The following is a 23,953-nucleotide window of genomic DNA, read 5'->3' as shown; positions in this document are numbered from 1 at the left end:
AGAGACGACAGAACGTCTTTAGTCTGAGTTAAAGAGAATCTGATGAGCTTTAACTTCTTATTTAATTACTGTGGAATTACGGGGATCTACGTTTAAAACCATAACTGGTAAAATAGTTTTACTACAAAAACCAGCGATACGCAGCATAAATAAACGGGATATTGCTAATCAAAATAAGCCAAAAATAAAATTAATTAATTAATTTAAAAATATAATCAATTAAAAGATAAATAATTTTTTTTTTAATTAAAAAAAGAAAATAAAAGAAAAAAACAAAAACAAAAAATAATAATAAAAAATAAATAAATTAAATAAATAAATTAAATGTCATTAACTGAAAGGGTGACGGTAGAAGCAACACTTCTATAAACCTTTTACTGGAACATTTCAGGTTACAGCAAATACAAACAAAGACTTTGAAGTGAATTATCAGTAAACTCAAATATCCTAACGTAGATAAAATAAAGAAATGCACAAAGCTCAAAACCCAAAGAATAAACTTAACTTCCCCATCATAGCAAAAAATACAAAGTAGTGCATTGCGCAAAACCCAAAAAATAAACTTACATTTCCCAATGTGGCAATTGCGCAAAACCCAAAAGTGCAGACGTTGCAAACTTTATTTTCCATAACATAACGAGAAATGATGTCATTTTCATAAAGTCTTTTCAGGCTGAATAGTTTCCAACATGAACATGAAACTCTGATCCAGAAAATAAAGACTTTCTGAAGACGGACGAGCTGCACAATCTTACCAGGAATATGTGTCTTATTTCTAGTTAAAATGTCTCATTTTTAGTCCAAAAATCTCATTACACTTAAAACAAGAGTCATTACCAGAAAAATAACTTATTTGACAATTTTCACCTGTTTGTGTAAATTTTGTTTTAAATTTTAAATTTTCACTTGAAATAAATAGAGTCAGTAAAGTAACTTAATCTTTTATTTATTTTTAATTTTTTTTAAATTTTGTTCCTATTTTTTCCCCTTTTTTTCTTTTTAAAGTTAAATTAATTTTGATGAATAAAGTAAACTTAAAGAAAGTTGGAGATAGGGGAGAGGAAAGCAGAACCTGGACCTGGACCTGGACCTGGACCTCTTACCAGGAATATTTGTCTGATTTCTAGTTAAAAATCTCATTACACTTAAAACAAGAGCCATCACCAGAAAAATAACTTGTTATTTGACAATTTTCACCTGTTTCAAGTAAATTTTCACCTGAAATAAGTAGAAAAATCTGCCAGTGGAACCAGATTTATCTTCTCATTACAAGCAAAAAAATCTTGTTCCACTGGCAGATTTTTCTACTTATTTTAAGTGAAAATCTACTTGAAACAGGTGAAAATTGTTGTTTTTTCCAGTGATGAGTCTTTTTTACTAAAACTGACACATTTTAACTAGAAATAAGACACATATTCCAGGTAAGATTGTGAGTTTTTGCAGAGAGTTTTTTCAGTGTAAAACAGAGAGAGTGAGTAATTCCTGGTTACCTTGGTCCCGTTAACGAAGAAGACCAGTTCATCAGAATAAACCAGTTCATCAGAATAAACCAGTTCATCAGAATAGATCTGGGTTTCAGCTCCGGTGGATTCCATGTTCCTGCTGATCAGAGAAAGATCAGACTGAATCTGCTGCTGCAGGAAGATGAACTCTGGACCTTCTAGTCTAGTCCCTCCTACAACCTGGATCCTCCTACCGGACCTGAACCTCCCCCTGGTCCTGGTCCTCCTCCTGGTCCTGAACCTCCTACAATCTAGATCCTCCTCCAATCTGGATCCTCCCCCGGACCTGAACCTCCTACCGGACCTGGACCTCCTACTGACCTGTATCCTCATCTATAAAGCTTGCTTGCGCACAAAAAGGGCTTGAAAATTGCGCAAGCACCTTCTACGCAAATCCTCGGATCTAAAAAGAAAAAACTAACTGAAAAATCTGCTTATCTTTACGGCAACCCTGACCCTCCCGTAAGAATTTACTTAAAACACGGGGAACTGGCGACGCAGGCTGTGAGGTGGTGAAATGAAGCAGATTCATATAATGAGTTTTACGCGCGCGTGAAACCTATGGAGGATTTTTTGTGCCAAAATTAAATAAATAAATACATCATTAATTAAATAAAATGTGAATGAAATATATTATTAATTTATTAAATGTGTCATTAATTAATTAAAATTAGAATTAAATATGTCATTAATTAATTAAAATACAATTCATTTTAAGTAAAAAAATATATTTATTATTTCAGCATTTAATTAATGAATGACACATTTAATTAATGATTTTGTGTTGCTGAATCATGAAATGTAAATGTAAAACTGTCAGTTTCAGCTAACTGTTCTCGCATCGTCTTCGCACAGGTTGTGTCGATGATTTGCAATCACAAGCTGAGCCTACCGTTAGTTTTTAAACTGTAAAAAGTGGGGGGGACAAAAACATGATATTGAAAAGACAGGGGGACATGTCCCCACTGTTGCGCCGGGGCACTCACGGCGTTCCGCGCAGCAACGGCGTGCTGCCACTCACTCGCTGTATTTTATACTATTTATTTTTCTACTTTTACTGTGACCACAAAATAATTTTCCTGTCCTCCACCTCATCCACAACATCTCCATCTCAGATCTCAGATAAATTCAGTGGCACGGTGGCTGGACACATCTCATTCATTCTGACGCCTAACAGGCTGCAGGAGCCGCTGCACATGCTCAGCAGGCTCATTCATATGTATTTATGGTAAAAAGTGGGCGTGTAGAGGGCGGGATATGAGGCGGATTCAGCTGCGCAGCCTTCCAGCTCGACTGGGATTTATGAAGCGAACATTGCGTGCAGGTGTGCTTCACATGGTTTTATTGACCATTTTCGGCTTTTGGGTGTACGTGCACTTTAAGTATGAATTCTACGCAGTCCATTTTAAATGAGGCCCCTGGACCTCCTACAATCTGGATCCTCCTCCTCTTCTTCCTGATCCTCCTCTTTTTCTAATTTTTCTGCATAAATATTAATGGTTAATAATAGGGATGTCCCGATACCATTTTTATCACACTGAGTACGAGTACGATTATTTTAATGTGGGTACTCGCCGATACCGAGTACCGATCCGATACTTCTACCACAAAAAAAACTAGGATAAAAATGCAATGAATTGGAAGATAAAGGTTTTATTTGCAACAGAAATTCAATTTTAAACAAAACTCAGCCGGCCGGTCTTTAGTCTCATCGCAGGAACATCAACTGAGCATGTGCAGGGCTTAAACCTGAACTGAGCATGTGCGGTGCTTCACCTGAACTGAGCATATATATATATGTATATATATATATATATATATATATATATATATATATATATATATATATATATATATATATATATATATATATCATTGTTTTAATAAATTCTTTGTTAATGTTGGGTCTGATGTGGCTAAAAGTATCCCTGATTCAGGAACATCAGAGGAACTATGTGGTGGTCTCATAGAAAGAAATCTTAACTCCATGTTCCTTACAGCAGTAGAGGAGAGAGAGATTATTGAAACTGTCTTAAAACTCAAAAACAAAAAATCAACCGACTGTGACGATATTGATATGACTATTGTAAAGAATGTAATTGAAGGAATTTCGAAACCACTAACGTACATCTGTAATTTATCATTTCAAACCGGTACATTTCCAAATAAAATGAAAATAGCCAAGGTCATTCCATTGCATAAGACTGGGAACAAACACCTCTTTACAAACTACAGACCTGTCTCATTACTCCCACAATTCTCCAAAATATTAGAAAAACTGTTCAATAACCGGCTAGATAAATTCTTGGACAAACACAAATTACTCAATGAAAGTCAATATGGATTCAGATCAAACAGATCAACATCACTGGCATTAACAGAGTCAATAGAGGAAATCACTAATTCATTGGACCAAAAACTGTACACAATTGGAATATTCATAGATATAAAAAAAAGCTTTTGACACAATAAACCACGACATTTTACTCATGAAATTAGAGAGGTATGGTCTCAGGGGAAGGGTATTGGACTGGATGAGGAGTTATCTGACTGACAGGAAACAGTTTGTCAAGCTGGGTGATTTGTTCTCAACATGTTTGGGCATTCCTTGTGGCGTCCCCCAGGGGTCAGTGTTAGGCCCAAAGTTATTAATTCTGTATATTAATGATCTATGCAAGGTGTCAAACATGTTAAAACTGGTTTTATTTGCAGATTATACCAATATTTTTTGTTCCGGCAGTGACCTACAACTTCTAATACATGACATTAACACTGAATTGATCAAATTAAAACTGTGGTTTGATATAAATAAATTAGCATTAAATTTGGGTAAAACAAAAATAATCCTGTTTGGGAATTGCAGAAATGATAAACAACTACAGATTCAACTGGATGGGATGAACATTAGCAGAGTTAATGAAATCAAATTCCTAGGGGTGACAATAGATGACCAAATCAACTGGAAACCACATATCAAACATATACAATCCAAAGTATCAAGAAGCATAGCAGTATTAAATAAAGCAAAACAGGTCCTGGATCATAAATCACTCCGTATTCTCTACTGTTCAATAGTTCTTCCATATATAAGTTACTGTGCAGAGGTTTGGGGCAATAATTACACCAGTACAATACATCCACTAATCATTCTGCAAAAGAAAGCAATAAGGATCATTCATAAGGCAGGTTACAAAGATCACACACATTCATTATTCTTACAATCAAAGTTACTAAAACTCAAAGACATCATAGAACTACAAACAACAAAAATCTTATTCAAAGCTAAAAACAAGCTACTACCAGAAAATATTCTGAAATTATTCACTGTAAGGGAAGGGGGTTATAATTTAAGGGGTAGTTTTAATTTCAAAACTCAGAGAGTGCACACCACTAGAAGATGTTTTAGTATATCAGTGTGTGGTGTCAAATTGTGGAATAGGTTGAGGGAGGAGCACAAGGAATGTTCAAACATAAATCATTTCAAAAACACGTATAGAAAAATATTTTTCACAACGTACAGGGATGAGGGTTATTGACTGTCACCATGTGTTCATTGTTTATGTGTATGTATATATATATATATATATATATATATATATATATATATATATATATATATATATATATATATATATATATATATATATATATATATATATATATATATATATATATGTATATATATATGTATATTTATATATTTTTTCTTTTGTTAATTATTATTTATTTATATGTTGTCAGCACAATTAAGAAATATAACGAAAAAAGAGTGTATGTGTGTGTATGTTTGTGTGTATATGTATATTATGTACGTACAGTATGTGTGTATGTGTGTGTGTGTGTGTGTGTGTGTGTGTGTGTGTGTGTGTGTGTGTGTGTGTGTGTATATATTTATATATAATTAAGAAAAGAGTAATGTAAAAATAAGAAGGACATAAATAAATATTGTTAATATTTTATGGAGAAGGGGCGGGATTAAATAAGTTATACTTCTTCCCACCCCTTTTCGGACATGCAAGTGAAATTACTGTGCTGTTTTTTTTGTTTTATGCTGTTTTTTTGTTTTATTTTGTAAAATTGTCTTGATCGGCCATTTTGTATTATTATTTCTGTTTTACTTGTTCATATTTACGTTATATATCATTTGCATGTTCGGAATAAATCACTAACTAACTAACTATATATATATATGTATATATATACACACACACACACTGGGTCAGCTGACAGTCATGAGACTGTTCTGCATCAACCTTTGATCACAAACACATTCATGGACACATTCATGCTAATTATTAACAGTTTGTTTCTTTGGTCATAAACACATTCATAAACACTTTCATGCGCGTCTTTATGCTAATTATTAACAGTTTTTTCTTCTGCAGGTCAAAAGCCCCAAACTCTGCAGTTCAGATTCACGTGAGACGCCGGAGTCGAGCAGGAAACACCAGGTCAAAAACAATATTTACCCCCCTCACAAAAATAAGAACGGTATTTGTTCTGAAAAATGGTTCAAATGTTATTTTATTGTGTGAAAATTTGTTGATGAGAAAATATGTTTCTCTATTTTTCTTATTTCTGTTTCCCAAGTATATTAGTGCGTTTGTGAATGAATAAATGAGACGTAAAACGTACATTTCTTTGTAGAAAGATGCTTTATGAAAATAAGGACAAAAGAGGAAAAACAAGAGAAAAAAAGAGAAAAAAGAGAAAAAAAGAGAAAAAGATGAAAAAAGGAAAAAATAGAAAAAAGAGGGAAAAACGGAGGAAAAAAATAGAAAAAAAGATGGAAAAAAGAGAAAAAGAAAAGAGGAATAAATGCAAAAAGAGGAAAAAGAAATCTTGGGATGAGACACATGCTGTGGGCTAAATGGGAGAGCTATATAAAAAATGGGGGTGAAATGTTAAGATAGCATAAGACATGAAGAGATCTAAAAGCACCTAAAAGCTTACTGCTCTTAATACTGAGGCGGTCAATGGATTATTTGACGGATATGGAGGAGTATAATAATAATAATAATAATAATAATAATATGGAGGAGTCAACAACTGAACGGGGAGCACTTAGTTTTTTTTTAAATTTTTTTTCTTTTATTTAATTTAATTTTTTTTTTTTTTATTTATTTATTTTTTTTTTAATTATTATTTTATTTATTTATTTATTTATTTATTTTTTTATTATTATCTTTGGAGGTACTGTCATGTACTTGTTTGTTTACTTGCTCTCATGGTGCGTCCCTCTCCCTCTAGTTGTATTGTGTTTATGAAATAAGAATGGAAATAAGGATTTGTGAAAATAGGAATTTTGGCTAATACATAAAAGAGTGAAGTGTAAGGGATGTTTAGGGGAGGGAGGTAACAGGGGGGCTGGAAGGTATTTAAAGGCATGTTAGGCCTCTCTTTGCTTTGTTTGTGTTTGTTGTTTAGATATGTCCTTTTAATTATTCATGTATTTATTTATTTTATTTTCTTCGTGTATATGTTGAGGTTGGTGTCTGTCTTATGTCTATATATGTATATTAGTTTTTTTTTTTTCTGTTGTTATACTGAACGTCACTATGGTGTGGCACATAGAAAAATAAAGTAAAAAAAAAAAAAAAAAAAAAAGAGGAAAAAGAGGAAAAAAAGATGAAAAAAGAGAAAAAATTGAAAAAACGGAAAAAAGAGGGAAAAAGAGAAAAAAGAGAAAAGGGAAAAAAAGATTTAAAAAATTGAAAAAAACAGAAAAATAGAGAAAAAAATAAGAAAAAAAGAGGAAAAAAAGAAGAAAAAAGAGGAAAAAAGTGTGTGAATGAATAAATGAGACGTAAAACGTACATTTCTTTGTAGAAAGATGCTTTATGAAAATAAGGAAAAAGGAGTAAAAAAGGAGAAAAAAGATGAAAAAATAGAAAAAAGGAGATAAAGATGAAAAAAGGAAAAAAAAAAATAAAAAGAGGGAAAAAGGGAGGAAAAAATAGAAAAAAAAGTTGGAAAAAAGAGCAAAAAGAAAAGAGGAAAAAATGAAAAAAGAGGAAAAAAGATGAAAAAAGAGAAAAAATTGAAAAAAGCGGAAAAAATTAAAAAAGAGAAAAATAGAGAAAAAAGAAGAAAAAAAGAGGAAAAAAAGAGGAAATAAGAGAAAAAAAGAGGAAAAAAGAGCGTGTGTGAATGAATAAATGAAACGTAAAACGTACATTTCTTTGCTTTATGAAAATAAGTCAATTTACTTGTATTAGTTTACAGCGCAGTCTTGCCACATCCAATATGGCGGCGACATAATTAAACCGTAGAAGAAGGGAGGCGGACCGAGCCCGAGCCGCCATTAAACCGTAGAAGAAGAAAAGAGGGCGGGGCCCGAACACGGAAGTGATCGGTGCAGCCGCAGTAATAAAGAAATAAGATCATTTTGGAGATAAATCTGTTGTTTTAAGGACGTTTTCTCGGTAAACGCTGCAGGTAAGAACGTTTTTACGTCTTTACTGAGAGTCTTTCTCCGCTGGAGCGAGAAAACCGTTTTTTATCAACGTTTCTGGGAAAGTGTTTTTCTCTGAATGTTGTAAACAAACCCCGGTTTTTAAGCGAAAAATCACCGATTGAAATATTGAAATATTGAAATGTTGAAATTGAAATATTGACATTGAAATCTTTATTTCGAGCGTATTAATTATAAACACACACAAAAAAAAACAATGACCCTAAACATCAGAAAATAAGTCACATAAACAGTCTTTAAACCAGTCAAAGGGAAATAAACCGTAAAAACTTAGAGTTCTAACGCTGTTATTACAGTTTCTAGTTAACTTTGCTTGAATAAGAAATAAAAATAAAATAAAAACTGCAAGCTTTACTTTATCTTTGTCTTTTTTTTTGTCTTGCTGATATTTAAAGATCATTTATTTTTGTCAAACCAGTATTTTATTTTAATGGATTCCGATGTGAACGTTTCCAAAAGCTGCTGGAGATTCTGATGAAAAATGGAAATAAACTGGTTCTGGCTCCGTCCGTGTGGATTATATTATTATTGATTATATTATTATTGATTATGTTATTATTGATTATATTATTATTGATTATATTATTATTGATTATATTATTATTGATTATATTATTATAGTTTATATTATTATTGATTTTATTATTATTATTATTGTTATTATTATTATTATTATTATTATTATTATTATAGATTATATTATTTATTATTTTATTATAGATTATATTATTATTGATTATATTTTTATAGATTATATTATTATTGGCTATTTTATTTTTGATTATTTTATTATTGATTATATTATTACTATTATTATACATTATATTATTATTGATTATATTATTATTGATTATATTATTATTGATTATATTTTTATTGATTATATTTTTATAGATTATATTATTATTGATTATATTTTTATAGATTATATTATTATTATTATAGATTATATTATTATAGATTAAATTATTATTGATTATATTATTATTATAGATTACATTATTATTGATTATATTATTATTGATTATATTATTATAGATTATATTATTATTATATATTATATTATTATTGTTTATATTAGTATAGTTTATATTATTATTATTGATTATATTATTATAGATTATATTATTATTATTATTATTATAGATTATATTATTATTGTTTATATTATTATTGATTATATTATTATTATAGATTATATTATTATTGATTATATTATTATAGATTATATTATTATTTATCAAATTATTATTGATTATATTATTATAGATTATATTATTATTGATTATATTATATATGGATATTAGTGGAGTCTCTATCTATCCAGCAGAAACAGCCGGACTCTGGGTTTCTGGCTCCTTAAATGACCTATTATGGATCTAATATCTATTTTAAATAGGCCTTGAATGTCTTAAAAACAAGCTTTTGATTGTTTTTGCTGAATAAATTATAAATTCAGCCTCTGATCCATGTCTTTATCTTCCCATTCTCTAACCTCATTATCTATGCAGGATTCTGAGTGGGCGGGGCTATGATAATGAGGCTCTGTGCTGATTGGCTGGTGGATTCTGAGGGGGCAGGGCTATGATAATCAGAGCGATGGATAAAACAGAGTGGCGACAACTTTTGTTCTCGCCGCCAGAGCGGTCACGTGGTTCATGGAGGCCCCGCGAGTTCCAAAACAAAGCAGCGCTGTCATGTTAGTCTATGGGACAGACAGCAGTGAGCTCGTTTTTGACCGGTAAATATTAAAATAAACCGTACACAAGTACATTTACAGCTGATAATGAATCACTGGGAATATATCAATGTCAGTTACGACAACTAAAAGCCTAATTAGACAAGCTTTTCTGTGTTATTTTGGGGGGAGGGAAAACTTCACTTCATGGATTGCAGATAAATTAGCAATTGAACTGTAATCTGGTGCAATGCATCTCTTGTGTAGTTACATGAGATTAATGTAAACGATTTATTAAGTGTCTGTGAGAACAAGTAAAATAATTAAAAGAAAATGTATGAAGGCTCTTACATCACAGAAAAATATGTTTTTCATTACGGAAGAACAATTTTATTTAACAGAGACTGTATTCCAGCATTAGGACAGCAGAACAAAGGTGGGGCTACGAAATGTCTTTTCTTACAGTGGAACACAAGCTGCTTTTACACAATTACAGAGAATATGAGCATATATTTTATTAGAATACCTGCTAAGGGGCAGGATGGATGTAATCAGTGTAATAATAATAATAATACATTTTATTTGTAAAGCACTTTTCATAAAATAATCTTAAAGTGCTAACATAAACAAAGGGAATAATTTCAAGACACATAAAAGACCAGGAGTAAAAAGCATAAAAACATCTATATAAGACCAGGGAAAGCCTTCCTGAACAAAAAAGTTTTAAGCCCCTTTTTAAAAAGGTGTCCAGTGTAGTGTTTGACCCAACAAAATAAAAGTGTCAATTAAATATACACACCACTACAAAGTATTCAACTACACTGTGTGCACAATTTGTTAGGAAAGTTGTATTTTTTAAGCTTTATTTTATTATTTAACAACTGCAGTGCTCTCAGTCAATCAGAAATGTTAATAATAATAATCAAGGTGACATCTGACAAGCTTTTTTTTTTAAATATTTATTATTGTATGTAGAACAGTGATCATACCATGGTTGGCTGTGCAGCATTTGGGTGCACAAAATTATTTTGCTGCTTATGTAATTTATAGGCAGTACTGGAGTTGAGGGGGGATGAGGGGGGATGGCATCCCCCCTGAAATAAAAACGGTCCAAATCATCCCCCCTGTAAAACTGCCATCCCTCCTTTCCATCCCTTATGTCATTTCATGAATGAATGTGGTTTTACTGCTATTTCAACATTTAGAGTCATCACCAGAAAAATAACACCAGAAAAATAACTTATTTAACAATTTTCACCTGTTTCAAGTAAATTTTCACTTGAAATAAGTAGAAAAATCTGCCAGTGGGACAAGATTTATCTTCTCATTACAAGCAAAAGAATCTTGTTCCACTGGCAGATTTTTCTACTTCTACTTTTTCTACTTTCTACTCTTTCTACTACTGAAAACCTACTTGAAACAGATGAAAATTGTTGTTTTTTCCAGTGATGAGTCTTGTTTTAAGTGTAATGAGATTTTTTTACTAAAATTAGACATTTTAACTAGAAATAAGACAAATATTCTTGTTAAGATTTTGAGTTTTTGCAGTGATCCATTATACTTATCCTGTGAAGGACAGAGTCATATTGATAAGTTCAGAAAAGTGTTTTTTATTGTTGTGTTTTGATGTATTTGATGTAAGCCCAGTGGATATTTAAAGCTTACAGAAGGCTGCATTTAACTGCTGCTATGTCATTCCTGCAGTATTTCTGCAGGTGTTTTGGTCACTGCTATTATTTTTAATATATTATATTATTTGTAATCAGCACAAATTATCTGTCCCCATATGATCAAATCCACCATCCCCCCTGATTTTTTTTTACAACTCGAGTACTGTTTACAGCTACCCCACTTGTGGAGTCTATCGACAGCAGAAACTTCACAAGGCTCGTTCAGGATTACCTTTAAAATAATTAAACTCAACATCCCATATAAACATGTAATTTGTTTTTAAATCAGAGGTTAACAATATAAATAATTCAGTGGTAACCGGTGATCTACTGCCGCAGTGTTTAAACCACTGTGCAATGTTTTGGCCTATTAAATGTATGAATTTAAAAATTGAAAAAATTCATATCTAACATAAAAAACGCCTCCGATATAATAACTACACATAATGACTTAAAATTGGTCGGTATTTCATCGCCTTAACTCAGGAGTTTCTCGACGTGCGGCCACTGAAATCAACGGGATCCAACGGGATCGACGCCACTTATGGAACTATAGACTAACCCTAACCCTAACTACAGAGGGCTCCATAACCCGGAAGTGCGGGTTACAACGGAGTCCTATGGAACTGTCGCCACTCTGTTTTATCCATCGCTCTGATGATAATGAGGCTCTGTGCTGATTGGCTGGTGGATTCTGAGGGGGCAGGGCTATGATAAAGAGGCTCTGATTGGCTGGTGGATTCTGAGAAAAAAAAACTTTATATATGTTAAAGACAAAAAAAACTTTATATATGTTAAAGACAAAAAAAACTTTATATATGTTAAAGACAGAAAAAACTTTATATATGTTAAACACAAAAAACACTTTATATATGTTAAAGACAAAAAACACTTTATATATGTTAAAGACAGAAAACACTTTATATATGTTAAAGACAAAAAACACTTTATATATGTTAAAGACAAAAAACACTTTATATATGTTAAAGACAAAAAACACTTTATATATGTTAAAGACAAAAAACACTTTATATATGTTAAAGACAAAAAACACTTTATATATGTTAAAGACAGAAAAAACTTTATATATGTTAAACACAAAAAACACTTTATATATGTTAAAGACAAAAAACACTTTATATATGTTAAAGACAAAAAACACTTTATATATGTTAAAGACAAAAAACACTTTATATATGTTAAACACAAAAAACACTTTATATATGTTAAAGACAGAAAAAAAATCACTTTATATATGTTAAAGACAAAAAACACTTTATATATGTTAAAGACAGAAAAAAAATCACTTTATATATGTTAAAGACAAAAAACACTTTATATATGTTAAAGACAGAAAAAAAATCACTTTATATTTCAATGACGCTCTTCTCTCCTCCTCAGCAGCTGCTAGTTCCTGTTTGACCCCCGGAGTTCCCGCCCCCCCGGTGACCCCTGACCCCCGGTGACCCCTGACCCCCCGTGACCCCCCGGTGACCCCTGACCCCCCGTGATGGAGGAGACGAGCCGCGAGGCGGTTGCCACGGCGGTGCAGCGCGTGGCCGGGATGCTGCAGCGCTCCGACCAGCTGGACAAGGTGGAGCAGTACCGGAGGAGGGAGGCCCGCAAGAAGGCCTCGGTGGAGGCCCGGCTCAAGGTGAGGGGGGGACAGGGTCCTGGGGGGACCTGGACCTGGACCTGGGGGGTCCTGGGGGGACCTGGACCTGGACATGGACCTGGGGGGACCGGGGGGGACCGGGGACCTGGGGGTGGAGCAGTACCGGAGGAGGGAGGCCCGCAAGAAGGCCTCGGTGGAGGCCCGGCTCAAGGTGAGGGGGGGACCTGGACCTGGACCTGGACCTGGACCTGGACCTGGGGGGTCCTGGGGGGACCTGGACCTGGACATGGACCTGGGGGGACCGGGGGGGACCGGGGACCTGGGGGTGGAGCAGTACCGGAGGAGGGAGGCCCGCAAGAAGGCCTCGGTGGAGGCCCGGCTCAAGGTGAGGGGCTGGACCTGGACCTGGACCTGGACCTGGACCTGGACCTGGGGGGTCCTGGGGGGACCTGGACCTGGACATGGACCTGGGGGGACCGGGGGGGACCGGGGACCTGGGGGTGGAGCAGTACCGGAGGAGGGAGGCCCGCAAGAAGGCCTCGGTGGAGGCCCGGCTCAAGGTGAGGGGCTGGACCTGGACCTGGGGGGACCTGGACATGGACCTGGACCTGGACCTGGGGGGACCTGGACCTGGACCTGGACCTGGACCTGGGGGGACCTGGACCTGGACCTGGACCTGGACCTGGGGGGACCGGGGGGGACCGGGGACCTGGGGGTGGAGCAGTACCGGAGGAGGGAGGCCCGCAAGAAGGCCTCGGTGGAGGCCCGGCTCAAGGTGAGGGGGGGGTCTGGACCGGGACCTGGACCTGGAAAAAAAAGTGGAAATGACGAGAAAAAAGTCACAGTGTCAAGAATAAAAAAGGAAAGAAAGAATAAAAAAAGATTTTTCGTGCGTTTTTTCCGTACGTTTTTTCGTACGTTTTTTCGTGCGTTTTTTGGTACGTTTTTTCGTGCGTTTTTTTGTACGTTTTTTCGTGCGTTTTTTTGTACGTTTTTTCGTACGTTTTTTCGTGCGTTTTTTGGTACGTTTTTTCGTGCGTTTTTTTGTACGTTTTTTCGTGCGTTTTTTCGTGCGTTTTTTCGTACAATTTAATATATATTAAAAACATTAATAACTAGGAATTTCCTGGTTCTTTTTTGGCCGATACCGATGTTTTGAAAATGCTGTTTTAACTAGTTTTAAGCAGCGTTTTCTTCCACCCCGTGACGCTAACGTAGCTCTGGTTCCCTCTGGCCCTCCGGTGTCTCATCGTGGTTCCCTCTGGTCCCCCGGTGTCTCATCGTGGTTCCCTCTGGTCCTCCGGTGTCTCATCGTGGTTCCCTCTGGTGTCTCATCGTGGTTCCCTCTGGTCCCCCGGTGTCTCATCGTGGTTCCCTCTGGTGTCTCATCGTGGTTCCCTCTGGTCCCCCGGTGTCTCATCGTGGTTCCCTCTGGTCCCCCGGTGTCTCATCGTGGTTCCCTCTGGTCCCCCGGTGTCTCATCGTGGTTCCCTCTGGTCCCCCGGTGTCTCATCGTGGTTCCCTCTGGTCCTCCGGTGTCTCATCGTGGTTCCCTCTGGTCCCCCGGTGTCTCATCGTGGTTCCCTCCGGTGTCTCATCGTGGTTCCCTCTGGTCCCCCGGTGTCTCATCGTGGTTCCCTCTGGTCCCCCGGTGTCTCATCGTGGTTCCCTCTGGTCCTCCGGTGTCTCATCGTGGTTCCCTCTGGTCCTCCGGTGTCTCATCGTGGTTCCCTCTGGTGTCTCATCGTGGTTCCCTCTGGTGTCTCATCGTGGTTCCCTCTGGTCCCCCGGTGTCTCATCGTGGTTCCCTCTGGTCCCCCGGTGTCTCATCGTGGTTCCCTCTGGTCCCCCGGTGTCTCATCGTGGTTCCCTCTGGTCCCCCGGTGTCTCATCGTGGTTCCCTCTGGTCCTCCGGTGTCTCATCGTGGTTCCCTCTGGTCCCCCGGTGTCTCATCGTGGTTCCCTCTGGTGTCTCATCGTGGTTCCCTCTGGTGTCTCATCGTGGTTCCCTCTGGTCCCCCGGTGTCTCATCGTGGTTCCCTCTGGTCCCCCGGTGTCTCATCGTGGTTCCCTCTGGTGTCTCATCGTGGTTCCCTCTGGTCCCCCGGTGTCTCATCGTGGTTCCCTCTGGTCCCCTGGTGTCTCACCGTGGTTCCCTCTGGTCCTCCGGTGTCTCATCGTGGTTCCCTCTGGTCCTCCGGTGTCTCATCGTGGTTCCCTCTGGTCCCCCGGTGTCTCATCGTGGTTCCCTCTGGTCCTCCGGTGTCTCATCGTGGTTCTCCTCCGGTGTCTCATCGTGGTTCCCTCTGGTCCCCCGGTGTCTCATCGTGGTTCTCCTCCGGTGTCTGCAGGCGGCCATCCAGTCCCAGCTGGACGGCGTGAGGACGGGGCTGCTGCAGCTGCACACGGCCCTGCTGGACGTGCAGGACATCCAGGGCTCTCTGGGGGACGTGAGCGACGACTGGAGGAAAAGCATCAGCACCATCGAGAGCCTGAAGGACGTGAAGGACGCCGTGGTGCAGCACAGCCAGCTAGCATCCGCCGTGGAGAACCTGAAGAACATCTTCTCTGGTGGGTTAGGGTTAGGCTAGGCTAGGCTAGGCTGGGCGGTGCTAGGCTAGGCTAGGCTAACCTAAGCTAACCTCTCCTCTCCCCCCAGTCCCGGAGATCGTGCTGGACACCCAGCAGCTCATCGAGCAGGCGGAGCTGCTGCAGGCCCTCGGTGCTAGGCTAGGCTAGGCTAGGCTAGGCTAGGCTAGGCTAGGCTAACCTAACCTCTCCTCTCCCCCCAGTACCAGAGATCGTGCTGGACACCCAGCAGCTCATCGAGCAGGCGGAGCTGCTGCAGGCCCTCGGTGCTATGCTAGGCTAGGCTAGGCTAACCTAAGCTAACCTCTCCTCTCCCCCCAGTACCAGAGATCGTGCTGGACACCCAGCAGCTCATCGAGCAGGCGGAGCTGCTCCAGGCCCTCGGTGCTAGGCTATGCTAGGCTAGGCTAGGCTAGGCTAACCTAAGCTAACCTCTCCTCTCCCCTCCCCCCAGTCCCGGAGATCGTGCTGGACACCCAGCAGCTCATCGAGCAGGCGGAGCTGCTGCAGGCCCTCGGTGGCGGTGCTAGGCTAGGCTAGGCTAGGCTAAGCTAACTTCTCCTCTCCCCCCAGTACCAGAGATCGTGCTGGACACCCAGCAGCTCATCGAGCAGGGGGAGCTGCTGCAGGCCCTCTGTGGCGGTGCTAGGCTAGGCTAGGCTAGGCTAACCTCTCCTCTCCCCCCAGTACCAGAGATCGTGCTGGACACCCAGCAGCTCATCGAGCAGGGGGAGCTGCTCCAGGCTCACAGGAAGCTGATGGAGCTGGAGAGTTCCAGAGACGACCTGATGTACGAGCAGTTCAGGATGGACAGCAGGAACACCAGCGACATGAGCCTCATCCGGATCTACTTCCAGGACGTGAGTGGATGAATGGATGAATGAGCCTCATCAGGATCTACTTCCAGGACGTGAGTGGATGAATGGATGAATGAGCCTCATCCGGATCTACTTCCAGGACGTGAGTGGATGAATGGATGAATGAGCCTCATCCGGATCTACTTCCAGGACGTGAGTGGATGAATGGATGAATGGATGAATGAGCCTCATCAGCATCTACTTCCAGGACGTGAGTGGATGAATGGATGAATGAGCCTCATCCGGATCTACTTCCAGGACGTGAGTGGATGAATGGATGAATGAGCCTCATCAGGATCTACTTCCAGGACGTGAGTGGATGAATGGATGAATGAGCCTCATCAGGATCTACTTCCAGGACGTGAGTGGATGAATGGATGAATGAGCCTCATCAGGATCTACTTCCAGGACGTGAGTGGATGAATGGATGAATGGATGAATGAGCCTCATCAGGATCTATTTCCAGGACGTGAGTGGATGAATGGATGAATGAGTCTCATCAGGATCTATTTCCAGGACGTGAGTGGATGAATGGATGAGAGGATGGATGGATGGTGGTTGATGAATGAATGAATGTCCTCTGCAGGTCCAGGCCCTCTCTGATGAATGGATGAACCTGATGAATGGATGAATCTCTCTGCAGGTCCAGGCCCTCTCAGACGAGCTAGCTAAGCAGCTGTGGATGCTGCTGCAGCGCTCCCTGGTGACGGTGTGATTAGTTGATGGTTGATGAATGGATGAACCTGATGAATGGATGAATGTCTCTGCAGGTCCAGGCCCTCTCTGATGAATGAGTGAATGTCTCTGCAGGTCCAGGCCCTCTCTGATGAATGAGTGAATGTCTCTGCAGGTCCAGGCCCTCTCTGATGAATGAGTGAATGTCTCTGCAGGTCCAGGCCCTCTCAGACGAGCTAGCGAAGCAGCTGTGGATGCTGCTGCAGCGCTCCCTGGTGACGGTGTGATTAGTTGATGGTTGATGAATGGATGAACCTGATGAATGAGTGAATGTCTCCTCAGGTCCAGGCCCTCTCTGACGAGCTAGCGAAGCAGCTGTGGATGCTGCTGCAGCGCTCCCTGGTGACGGTGTGATTAGTTGATGGTTGATGAATGAGTGAAACTGATGAATGAGTGAATGTCTCCTCAGGTCCAGGCCCTCTCTGACGAGCTAGCTAAGCAGCTGTGGATGCTGCTGCAGCGCTCCCTGGTGACGGTGTGATTAGATGATGGTTGATGGTTGATGAATGGATGAACCTGATGAATGAGTGAATGTCTCTGCAGGTCCAGGCCCTCTCTGATGAATGGATGAATGTCTCCTCAGGTCCAGGCCCTCTCAGACGAGCTAGCGAAGCAGCTGTGGATGCTGCTGCAGCGCTCCCTGGTGACGGTGCGCAGAGACCCCACCATGGTGGTGTCGGTGGTTCGGATCATCGAGAGGGAGGAGAAGATCGACCGACGCATGGTGGACCGACGCAAGCAGACGGGATTCATCCCCCCGGGGAGGCCCAAGAGGTGGAAGGACAAGATGTTTGAGGTTAGAGACCGATGGAAGGACAGGATGTTTGAGGTTAGAAACCCAAGATGTTTGAGGTTAGAGACCCCAGAGGTCGAAGGACAAGATGTTTGAGGTTAGAGACCGATGGAAGGACAAGATGTTTGAGGTTAGAGACCGATGGAAGGACAAGATGTTTGAGGTTAGAGACCGATGGAAGGACAAGATGTTTGAGGTTAGAGACCGATGGAAGGACAAGATGTTTGAGGTTAGAAACAAAAACCCAAGAGGTGGAAGGACAAGATGTTTGAGGTTAGAGACCCAAGATGTTTGAGGTTAGAAACCCAAGATGTTTGAGGTTAGAGACCCAAGAGGTGGAAGGACAAGATGTTTGAGGTTAGAGACCCAAGAGGTGGAAGGACAAGATGTTTGAGGTTAGAAACAGAAACCCAAGAGGTTTGAGGTTAGAAACCCAAGATGTTTGAGGTTAGAAACCCAAGAGGTTTGAGGTTAGAAACCCAAGATGTTTGAGGTTAGAGACCCAAGAGGTGGAAGGACAAGATGTTTGAGGTTAGAGACCGATGGAAGGACAAGATGTTTGAGGTTAGAAACCCAAGAGGTTTGAGGTTAGAAACCCAAGATGTTTGAGGTTAGAAACCCAAGAGGTTTGAGGTTAGAAACCCAAGATGTTTGAGGTTAGAAACCCAAGATGTTTGAGGTTAGAAACCCAAGAGGTTTGAGGTTAGAAACCCAAGATGTTTGAGGTTAGAAACCCAAGATGTTTGAGGTTAGAAACCCAAGAGGTTTGAGGTTAGAGACCGATGGAAGGACAAGATGTTTGAGGTTAGAAACTGTTAGAAACCCAAGAGGTTTGAGGTTAGAAACCCAAGATGTTTGAGGTTAGAAACCCAAGAGGTTTGAGGTTAGAAACCCAAGATGTTTGAGGTTAGAAACCCAAGAGGTTTGAGGTTAGAAACCCAAGATGTTTGAGGTTAGAAACCCAAGATGTTTGAGGTTAGAAACCCAAGAGGTTTGAGGTTAGAGACCGATGGAAGGACAAGATGTTTGAGGTTAGAAACTGTTAGAAACCCAAGAGGTTTGAGGTTAGAAACCCAAGATGTTTGAGGTTAGAAACACAAGGTGTTTGAGGTTAGAAACACAAGGTGTTTGAGGTTAGAGACCCAAGATGTTTGAGGTTAGAAACCCAAGATGTTTGAGGTTAGAAACCCAAGGTGTTTGAGGTTAGAAACCCAAGGTGTTTGAGGTTAGAAACCCAAGATGTTTGAGGTTAGAAACCCAAGATGTTTGAGGTTAGAAACCCAAGATGTTTGAGGTTAGAAACCCAAGATGTTTGAGGTTAGAAACCCAAGATGTTTGAGGTTAGAAACCCAAGATGTTTGAGGTTAGAGACCCAAGATGTTTGAGGTTAGAAACCAGCAGGAAGGACCAGATGTTTGAGGTTAGAAACCAGCACAGTTCATCCAAGTGAGGTCCGCGGTAGCTGGCGCTCAAACCCGACGTCCTTGTCAGGGGGGCTGGGGGGGAGCTCCTCAGCCAAAAGTCCTTGGTGTAATCAGGCAGCTACAGGTACAGTTCTGGGAGGAAGATCCGCTGGTGTTCGTGGGAGAAGGGGAGGGGTTGGGCAGAGTCGTCTTGTTTACATTCCACCAGGGAGATTGTGACAGGAGAGGCCTGCCAAGCCGATCCGTCAAGGGCAAATTATAGAATCAACAATTCTTTAGATCAGGCAGCCCAGTAATTTTCCGTCTGCCTTCAGTCTCTGGTTCATCAATGGCAACTCCAATCAGACGAATTTGTGATCAATCCCCGCCAAGCCGAGTACCCAGAACGGCTGTCACCGACTTACGAGATTGTCGATAGGCCAGGAAAATCCCCACTCCAATTAGAAGAAATCCTGCTATCATAAATCCAATTATGAAGCATCTTCAACGTCCTCGACGGTTAAGATCTTGAGGCACAACGGTTTCCAGTATTTGTAGGAATCCATTGTGTATCCAGAAAAAAATGTCCCATCAGGGCAAGAGGGCTCCCTTACCCCCCGACTTCTGGTCACAAAAATTGACATTGACAATTGTCAATTGTGTTGAGAGACCAGTTAATCAATTCCATGATTGTAGAGTGATGATGGTTGTGGTCCTGGTCCAGGTTCTGGAGGGGACCGTCTCCACCCGGATCGAGGGGACCCAGGCCGTCACCAGAGAGGCTGATAAGATGTGGCTGGTCCGTCTGCTGGAAATCACCAGGAAATACGTGGTGGACGATCTGGTGGTGGTGAAGAACCTGCTGGTGCAGTGTTTCCCCCCGCACTACAACACCTTCAACAGGTAACCATTCACTCATTCATACGTTCACACCTTCACCAGGTATTCACACGTTCATCAGGTTCATACGTTCACCAGGTTCACCTGGTTCATACGTTCACCTCCCTAACCTCCACTACATCTGGTGGTGGTGAAGAACCTGCTGGTGCAGTGTTTCCCCCCGCACTACAACACCTTCAACAGGTATTCACTCGTTCATAAGGTTCATACCTTCACCAGGTTCACACCTTCACCAGGTTCACACCTTCACCAGGTAACCATTCACACCTGGTCTTGGTTTCTCCGTGTTTAGAAGAACTTCCTGGACTCAAAAGTCCAGGATTCCTTGTGAAGATTCCTGTTCCGTTTGATGGGGATATTCCGTCTGGCGTTTACATGACCCAATAGGAGCAAATTCCGGTTATTCAGAGGGTTATTGGTGTTTCCATGGCCGTGTAACCGGGTTATTGCTGATATTCCGGTTTTAAAAAGGGTTATTGATGCTGGAAATGCAGTCACTGTTGTCTTCTGTTGTCTTCTGTTCCAGGTTCTTCAGGCTCTACCACGCCGCCGTCTCACTGTTGTCTTCGTTGTCTTGTGTTCCAGGTTCTTCAGACTCTACCACGCCGCCGTCTCACTGTTGTCTCACTGTTGTCTTCGTTGTCCTCTGTTCCAGGTTCTTCAGACTCTACCACACCGCCGTCTCCGCCCGGGTCAAAGAACTGGCCTTTGAAGATCTGGAGGCCAATGAGATCGTCTCCCTGCTCACCTGGGTGCTCAACACCTACAAGAGGTTAGTGCTCAACACCTACAAGAGGTTGTTCCAAAACCCCCAAAACACCTACAAGAGGTTAGTGCTCAACACCTACAAGAGGTTAGTGCTCAACACCTACAAGAGGTTAGTGCTCAACTCCTACAAGAGGTTAGTGCTCAACTCCTACAAGAGGTTAGTGCTCAACACCTACAAGAGGTTAGTGCTCAACACCTACAAGAGGTTAGTGCTCAACACCTACAAGAGGTGAGTGCTCAACACCTACAAGAGGTTGTTCCAAAACCCCCAAAACACCTACAAGAGGTTGGTCCAAAAACACCTACAAGAGGTTAGTGCTCAACACCTACAAGAGGTTAGTCCAAAACACAACACCTACAAGAGGTTAGTGCTCAACTCCTACAAGAGGTTAGTGCTCAACACCTACAAGAGGTTAGTGCTCAACACCTACAAGAGGTTAGTCCAAAAACTCCTACAAGAGGTTGGTCCAAAAACTCCTACAAGAGGTTGGTCCAAAAACTCCTACAAGAGGTGAGTGCTCAACACCTACAAGAGGTTAGTGCTCAACTCCTACAAGAGGTTGGTGCAAAAACTCCTACAAGAGGTTAGTGCTCAACACCTACAAGAGGTTAGTGCTCAACTCCTACAAGAGGTGAGTGCTCAACACCTACAAGAGGTTAGTGCTCAACACCTACAAGAGGTTAGTCCAAAAACTCCTACAAGAGGTTGGTCCAAAAACTCCTACAAGAGGTGAGTGCTCAACACCTACAAGAGGTTAGTGCTCAACTCCTACAAGAGGTTGGTGCAAAAACTCCTACAAGAGGTTAGTGCTCAACACCTACAAGAGGTTAGTGCTCAACTCCTACAAGAGGTGAGTGCTCAACACCTACAAGAGGTTAGTGCTCAACACCTACAAGAGGTTAGTGCTCAACACCTACAAGAGGTTAGTGCTCAACTCCTACAAGAGGTGAGTGCTCAACACCTTCAAGAGGTTAGTGCAAAAACTCCTACAAGAGGTTAGTGCTCAACACCTACAAGAGGTTAGTGCTCAACACCTACAAGAGGTTAGTGCTCAACACCTACGAGAGGTTAGTGCTCAACACCTACAAGAGGTTAGTGCTCAACACCTACAAGAGGTTAGTGCTCAACACCTACAAGAGGTTGGTCCAAAAACCCCCAAAACACCTACAAGAGGTTGGTCCAAAACACCTACAAGAGGTTGGTCCAAAAACACCTACAAGAGGTTGGTCCAAAAACACCTACAAGAGGTTGGTCCAAAAACACCTACAAGAGGTTGGTCCAAAAACTCCTACAAGAGGTTGGTCCAAAAACTCCTACAAGAGGTTGGTCCAAAAACACCTACAAGAGGTTGGTCCAAAAACACCTACAAGAGGTTGGTCCAAAAACTCCTACAAGAGGTTGGTCCAAAAACACCTACAAGAGGTTGGTCCAGAACCACCTACAAGAGGTTGGTCCAAAAACTCCTACAAGAGGTTGGTCCAAAAACATTTACAAGAGGTTGGTCCAAAAACACCTCCAAGAGGTTGGTCCAAAAACACCTACAAGAGGTTGGTCCAAAAACACCTACAAGAGGTTGGTCCAAAAACACCTACAAGAGGTTGGTCCAAAACCACCTACAAGAGGTTGGTCCAAAACTCCTACAAGAGGTTGGTCCAAAAACACCTACAAGAGGTTGGTCCAAAAACACCTCCAAGAGGTTGGTCCAAAAACACCTACAAGAGGTTGGTCCTCAACTCCTACAAGAGGTTGGTCCAAAAACATTTACAAGAGGTTGGTCCAAAAACACCTACAAGAGGTTGGTCCAAAAACACCTACAAGAGGTTGGTCCAAAAACACCTACAAGAGGTTGGTCCAAAAACTCCTGCAAGAGGTTGGTCCAAAAACATTTACAAGAGGTTGGTCCAAAAACACCTACAAGAGGTTGGTCCAAAAACACCTACAAGAGGTTGGTCCAAAAACACCTACAAGAGGTTGGTCCAAAAACTCCTACAAGAGGTTGGTCCAAAAACACCTACAAGAGGTTGGTCCAAAAACACCTACAAGAGGTTGGTCCAAAAACTCCTACAAGAGGTTGGTCCAAAAACACCTACAAGAGGTTGGTCCAAAAACACCTACAAGAGGTTGGTCCAAAAACTCCTACAAGAGGTTGGTCCAAAAACACCTACAAGAGGTTGGTCCAAAACACCTACAAGAGGTTGGTCCAAAAACTCCTACAAGAGGTTGGTCCAAAAACACCTACAAGAGGTTGGTCCAAAAACACCTACAAGAGGTTGGTCCAAAAACTCCTACAAGAGGTTGGTCCAAAACACCTACAAGAGGTTGGTCCAAAAACACCTACAAGAGGTTGGTCCAAAAACTCCTACAAGAGGTTGGTCCAAAACACCTACAAGAGGTTTGTAGGAGAGGAGCTTTATGTGGACCTGGGGACACTAGGGACCCTGGTGTTCCTGGTACCCCCAGGGTCCCCGGTGTCCCTGCAGTAGGACTGACCCCCCTATGCCCCCTCTGTTTTTCCAGCGTGGAGATGATGGGTCACCCTGATCTCAGCTCGGAGTGCGACATCAACCAGCTGGAGAATCTGCTGCCGCAGGAAGTGGTGGACAATCTGCTCAGCAAATACGTGCAGACGTTCACGGTGAGAACCCGGGGACCCTGCAGGAGGGAAGTGGGTCCTGGTCCAGGTCCACGTAGAACCGGTCCAGGTCTAACTGTGGTTCTCCTCCAGTCCAACATCACCGGCTGGCTCCGTAAGGCCCTGGAGACGGACAGGAAGGACTGGCAGAAGGACAGCGAGCCGGAGGCCGATCAGGACGGATATTACCAGACCAGCCTGCCGGCCATCGTCTTCCAGGTACCGGGGGGTCTGGGGGGGAGGGCGGGTCAGGGGGATCCAGGGTTCCAGGGAGACCCCACACCAGCAACGACGTAGGCAGGGTCGGTGCCAGAGCAAATATTCAGAGGGGGCAC

At 41.3% G+C, this 23,953-nt stretch overlaps 2 protein-coding genes across 2 annotated transcripts in view; one reads left to right on the top strand and one right to left on the bottom strand.

The window, feature by feature from the left end:
* xdh (xanthine dehydrogenase) overlaps window positions 1–1,835 on the bottom strand; it is an 84,887-nt gene extending 83,052 nt beyond the window's left edge. The window contains exon 1 of the mRNA XM_061730875.1: window positions 1,491–1,835. Coding sequence (XP_061586859.1) covers window positions 1,491–1,835 — 345 coding nt within the window. The remainder of the gene's footprint in view (window positions 1–1,490) is intronic.
* Window positions 1,836–7,825: 5,990 nt separating this feature from the next.
* The window catches only part of exoc3 (exocyst complex component 3), a 33,628-nt gene continuing 17,500 nt past the window's right edge, over window positions 7,826–23,953 (top strand). The window contains exons 1-9 of the mRNA XM_061731517.1: window positions 7,826–7,940; window positions 12,727–12,979; window positions 15,292–15,511; window positions 16,217–16,389; window positions 17,705–17,917; window positions 20,042–20,220; window positions 20,873–20,989; window positions 23,504–23,621; window positions 23,712–23,837. Of these exons, the coding sequence (XP_061587501.1) occupies window positions 12,836–12,979; window positions 15,292–15,511; window positions 16,217–16,389; window positions 17,705–17,917; window positions 20,042–20,220; window positions 20,873–20,989; window positions 23,504–23,621; window positions 23,712–23,837 (1,290 nt within the window). The 5' untranslated portion in view covers window positions 7,826–7,940; window positions 12,727–12,835. The remainder of the gene's footprint in view (window positions 7,941–12,726; window positions 12,980–15,291; window positions 15,512–16,216; window positions 16,390–17,704; window positions 17,918–20,041; window positions 20,221–20,872; window positions 20,990–23,503; window positions 23,622–23,711; window positions 23,838–23,953) is intronic.

This window comes from Cololabis saira, chromosome 10 (assembly GCF_033807715.1).
Source record: "Cololabis saira isolate AMF1-May2022 chromosome 10, fColSai1.1, whole genome shotgun sequence".
Classification (NCBI taxonomy): domain Eukaryota; kingdom Metazoa; phylum Chordata; class Actinopteri; order Beloniformes; family Belonidae; genus Cololabis; species Cololabis saira.
This window is presented reverse-complemented; position numbering and strand designations above follow the sequence as displayed.